General features: G+C 37.8%; 1 protein-coding gene across 2 annotated transcripts in view; it reads right to left on the minus strand.

Moving 5' to 3' along the window:
- The window catches only part of slc44a5b (solute carrier family 44 member 5b), a 39,646-nt gene that overhangs the window by 15,502 nt on the left and 18,018 nt on the right, over nucleotides 1–6,126 (minus strand). For both annotated transcript variants that reach the window (XM_008407050.2, XM_008407051.2), the window contains exon 2: nucleotides 1,901–1,949. In XM_008407050.2, the coding sequence (XP_008405272.1) occupies nucleotides 1,901–1,949 (49 nt within the window). The remainder of the gene's footprint in view (nucleotides 1–1,900; nucleotides 1,950–6,126) is intronic.

Here is a 6,126-nt window from a genome sequence, read left to right on the forward strand (position 1 = left end):
GGGTTCCTATGGAAAGTATAGCATTCCTAATTTTAAAATCCATCTCCATCCTGGATGGTAAATAGCTAAGATATCACTCTTAAACATCAGAGGTAAATTACAGCGAGAATATCTAAAAGCTAAGCTTCCTCAGGTGAAAGTGCCTCTCCTGTTTTTTTGTTTTTTAATCAAGGTTTCCATGAATTTCTTGTCTGTTTCATCTCCATGTTTAGACAAGACTGCATTTTTTAAGTAAAAAAAGCAAGCACAGCACTAGAGTGTTAAAACAAAGTCACCTTTGAAGCAAATAAAGGTCAGTGTGCTGGAGGAAAGCTGATAAAAAGAGGAGAGTGAAACAGTCCTGCTTTGCTCTGTTATATCTCAAGTAGATTCCAACATGGCTGCACTCCCAAACTTCAGATCTGCTCAGATGTCACTTGCACAGAGATCAACAAAAGCTTTCTCCTACTTCCTGTTGGCAGGAATTCTGCTTGAAAACTAAAAACGACAAAAGCAAACAAACAAAAAACAAAAACAAAAACAAAAAAAAACAACAAAATGTATAAATACTTTAAGCATCGCGAGTGAAGTGGCAAACTTTGGAGTGTGCATTGTGTGTGAAGGGCTGGTTATCTGCGGAAGCCAAAGTGACACAGATGGCAGGTTTTTAACAGGATAGTGGGGAGCCATTGTGGCGGGAATCTGCCAGATTGTCCCAGTTTTGTCAAAATCATTGGGGGAAAAAAAAAAAAAAAAGGAGAGATTTGCTCAAATAAGGGATATTTTACATGCTTAAAAAAATCCATGAGTGGCAGCTGTTCAGGGCAGCTGTATCAACAAATACAACACTCTGAATGAAGAAAAACAGTGATGAAAAAGACAGTTTGATTTATGTTTAAAATCTACATTTAGACTCAGTGACACACAGAATAGGGCACTGTTCACTGTTGTATCGTTTTGATTTTATATGTTTAAAATGATAAACATTTACAACATCTAACCTATAAATGACCTATAGTAACTGCGTAAGTTACCATATTCAGTCTGGCTGAAAGAAAAAAAAGAAAGAAAAACAACCGCCGAGTTACTCTTCTCCCTGCTCTCATTAAGAAAAGCCTGTGGGTCAGAACAACATCAAAGTGTGCTCTGCTCCTCTAAAAAGCAGCCACATCGCAGTAATGTGTAATGCGGAGGGTTGGATTCAGAGAAACAACAGGACTGGAAAATGCCTGCACAGCAACCTGCCAAACTGGCACTAAGGATAAAAGATAAGATTGGTCAAAGGAGAAAATTGGTCAGGTAAGAAAAGGAAAAGACTAACTCATAAAGAAAAGTGGAGAATGAAAACCTCAAAGACTATTGCAAAGTGTACTTTATTCAAATAAAATTAAAAGAAATCAAACCACTATTAAATGTAAAATTCATTTCAAGACTTTATTTACCCCTACTATAAATAACTGAATGTTCTTTACGCTCCTCTAAGTGGGCCTATGTTTATTTTTTGATGTTTAAAGCTGTTTATGTTTAAAACAATTATAAAAAAAATATATATATTGTTTTTACATATTTGTTGAAACTGTCACTATGTTGTTACGCCCATAATTCCCTGTGGTTGTATGACCAGAGTAGTCATCATTATCATTATTGTTGCATGAAGAATAATCCATGTATCCCATACACATTGTGACAGAAGTATGCGCCAAAATTATTGCACAACAGGGACAATCAATACTCAAGTAGGGTTCAGACGCAGGTGGGTCAAGTCGTCTAAATTACAAAAAAAAAAAAAAAAGTTTTTCTTATTTTGCAATAAAGTGCAACGGAAAAACATGTTTATGATAGAAATGCTATCCAGTGAGTATTAATATTTTGCAGAATGTGCACATGTTGAAAGTCAATTTAGGTAAAGATTAGTATCTACCTGTTCTGAACAGGCCCTCTGAAGTTTGGGTCAAACTTGATTGGTTCACCTGAAGAGAGAACAGCGACATGGATTAATAAATACAATCACAATTAACCAATATGAAAAATAACAAAGGCCGGAACTCCAAGCCATTGATTTCCATCCATCCATCCATCCATCCATCCATCATTTGAACACCCTTATAGTTGCAGTGTTGTGAGGAGGGGGCTGGTGCCTCCAGCCGTTATTGGGCGAGAAGTGGTGGACGCCTGCACCGAGCCCATTTCAGGGTAACGCAGAGACAGACAGGACAAACAATCATGCGCACACACACACGCACGCACACACACGCACATACACACACCTAAGGAAAATTTAGAGAGCTCAATTAACCTGACAGTCATGTTTTTAGACTTTGGGAGGAAGCTGGAGTACCTGAAGAGAAGCTACTCATGCACAGGGAGAACATGCAAACTGCATTCAAAAAGACCCGAGGCTGGGACATGAATGCAAAACCTTCTTGTTGGAAAGCAACAACAACACTACTAACTCTGCCGCTGTGCTGTTCTAACACATTAATCTTTATTAATTAATTACATCGATTTTAACATTCTGAAAATGTTAACGCAACCCCAGGACATCATCTGCGTGTTACTGACACGCACAAATCTAATGTAAAAGCGACATCCGCAAACAACAGAGTTGGACGACAAAGACGTTTCCCTTGGGCCCGTGGGGGTTAACTTTTCCTTCAAAAATCAATCTGATGGGAAGCTGGAAAAACATCTCATTACTGTGTATGAGCAGCAGTCAACTTCCAAAGGACTCTTAAGTTCTCTAACGTGTGCACTTTCAAATGCAAAAGAGCACATGTACTTGCATTTAATCACTGCTTCTTTAGTACCAAAACAGTCTCAACTGCAGTTGACAGAACATATGACGTGTTTCTGATGCCTCATGAATCATTGCTCATGGGGTGTGATATTTCTGAGCAGCTGAGGCAGACTTAGGGTCATCATGACTGGGTCTCTCCCATCTGCGCAATTCCCAAACCAGTGTATGTACAAATCAAATTTGATTGGGAAAAAAGAAATCTGAGAAATGCAAAATTCGGTTGTTGGTTCAGACTTCTAAAACGTCTGTATTCTAAATGAATAAAGGAACCTACAATAAAATTACGTTATACATAGAAGCAACCTCAGCTGAATGGATATTACTGGAAGGTTTATTTCAGCAATTCAACTCAAAAGTGAAACATTTATTACACACAGAGACATACTTAAATAATTTATTTCTGTTCATTTTGATTATTTTCATACAGCAAAGAAAGACACAATGCTGTTTCTTAGAAACTGTAAATAATATATAGTTTTTGTTTTCTTAAAGGAACTGCTAAACTAAATTAACTTTTTGCTCATAATGTAATGCTTTTATTAGGACTTGTGATAACATTTATCGATAATTTCCTAAAACCAGCAAAGCCTGACTGTTAGTTATACCTACAAAACTACCAGCTACAATACAGTGAACATTAGCTGTGGCCTTTCAGACACTTTCTATAACCTTTAACTGCACCTAAAGCAGTAACTATGAATAGCAGAAATTTTAAATACACAAGTCAACAGTAAAATAGGGTGTTGCAGCAGGTGTGCGAAAACTCTGCTCAGCAGCTATTTTAAATGTAAGGGGTGCCCTTCAGCTGCACAGTCGGCAACAAAAGAAAAACACATGGCCAAAAATATACTTGCAGCATTGTTCTCTTTTTGCTTCGACTCACTTTAATGAAGCACTTCTTAACGGAGGCATTAAAAGTTGCACATTACTCAGAAAACCTTATTAAAGCACTCCGGGTGATGTAGTGAGTTTCAATTTGTCAGAAAAAATTTGAAATGTGCCCTGTTAAAGGGTGGTATTGTGTATTTACTGTAGCCACATTATATATCAAATTTCCCATCAAACTATTGTGCACCTGTTTTGTGTTTCAATATCATAGAAATATATGCTGCCTTGGGGAATCAGTGCTCCAGCATCACCTTCCTATGGAATTTTAGCAACAGCTAAGCCAGGATGCAAAGGATGTTTTTGACATGCCAGAGAGTCACAATGAAATGTATAGAACCACTGCGACTGAACACAAGTGTGACTCCAAATGTGTCAGTAATGACCCAATAATGACATTGGTTAATGTTATGCTAAGCAAAAGCTTTGTCCGCATTGCTGAATACTCGCTTATCTCACCATGTCAAATACAATATGACCTCCTTTCTAATTAATTCAGCAACTTCATCACTTGAAGGGACTCAGACTGTGTGGGGAACACTCAACTTTCGTCACACAAGTATGGAAAAAAAGAATGAGACGGTGACATCATGGCAAAAGTAATTTATCTTCCCCTGATGGAGTAAAACACTGAGATCACCCCTCATTTCAATATGAATGCTCTATGCAAAACGAGGGTTTCATCAAAGGGACAGACAGACTTCATAGCCCAACTGGATGGAAAAGTTTCACTAAAAAGGACTTACTTTCTTTACTTTAGGCCCACAAAAATGTGATTTTAGACATGCCAACATACATGGCAAGATAGGAAACAGGGGAAAAGCTGCTTCAAACTGAAAGATGTTTTGGTCCAAATATTTATGCTCCTTTGACAAGATGAACTACTGGCTTATTTAAGAATATTCCCGTATTTTAAAGTACTCGCCAACAATCACAATATGTGTCAAAATATACCCCTCCAGAAAAGCAAAGCAAGTATTCTCCCTTACTTCCCATACAGACAAGGTAAAATAGGTCATTTAATAATCTATGTAAATTCAGCACATTGGCTTATTAATAAGAGGAAGTTATCTCTGGACCGTAGACCATGTCCTAATAACTAGTCGTTGACACAGATCCATGACCAGACCATTGCACTGGATTATCCGAAATCACAGATGATTTAAAAAAATAAATAAATAAAATAAATTGCTAGGTTGAGCAAAATGTGCCATTTGCTAGCTGTATACAGATATATTTAAGGTAAATTCAGTCATCTTAGCCATCTGAATATCCATTACAGTCTTCAAACTTCAGGAAATGTGTCAAAAATCTGCCCATATGGTGAGTGGAAGCTGAATCATACTGAGATCAAGGGGAGCCAGTGGTGAGAGGACAGATTGTGGTGCAGAACAGTAAATGTCAGGGGATGCAGTCGTGTCAATGGTGTCCGGACTCCTCAACAGCTTTGAGATACTTAAGCTGCCAAGATAGAATATCCGGTATGAGATATGTATTGCAATAGGTTGCAATACAGAGAAATCATCAAAAGAACAAACTGGGCAAAGCACAGAATAAGAGACTGTTTAGCTCAAGAGGTTCTGCAAAAAAAAATTACAAGTGGGATCTTGAGCAGCAGAAAGTTTTAAAATTTCGCTCACACTCAGTCAAACTATTTTGGATCACTTCACTCCTCATTACTCTAATACAGTCATAATCAGAGGTGCTTATTCAGCTAAAAGCGAAATTTAGCCCTAGCTATGATTCCTGTTCATGACCTTAACTACTTAAGACAAGCCTGATGTACTTTTCTCTGACCCAAAAAATGAACACGAAGGAGGGGCTAAGCACGAGTGGTGAAAATCATCAATGATGCTGGGCCACCAGCAGACACTGCATTAGATGACGGCTGTTTAGACTGCACTGCAGTCTGCCTTTGCAGGGTGGACTGGATGTGTGCTGCTGGTTGTAGTCAGGCAGAATAAGAGTCTGTAGTCAGAACTGTTCGGAAAAAGCCTGGCAGGCATGCAACGCTGTGACAGCTAGTATCGCTGTTAGCAGCACTAACATTTAATCTATCGACAATGTCACTGTGTCCTTTTCTGAATGTAAGCATAAGAATTCATGGTGACAAACAAAAGGCTTCATATAATAAAGCTGTGTAGAGTGAAGAATCAGCACAAGACTATTTTTTTAGCCAAGCATTCCTTAGTATTGTCTTCATTGAATAATACTTTGTAGAAAGGAGAAGTAATTATATTGTGTAACATCCTCATTACCTTTAAAACATAGAAAGGTTACTACTTCAAGTAATCTTCTCTCAAAGAAGATAGAAAGACAGACCATCTTTAAAATTTTTATTTTGTTTATGGCATTCAGACAAACATAAAGCGCCCCATCCATTGACAAGCTCTGCATTTTCTTTATCCACAATCACACTTCCTAGCCTTTCCCAGCTTCATTTTATGTTCTTCATTTTACATTAT

Source organism: Poecilia reticulata, linkage group LG4 (assembly GCF_000633615.1).
Source record: "Poecilia reticulata strain Guanapo linkage group LG4, Guppy_female_1.0+MT, whole genome shotgun sequence".
NCBI lineage: Eukaryota > Metazoa > Chordata > Actinopteri > Cyprinodontiformes > Poeciliidae > Poecilia > Poecilia reticulata.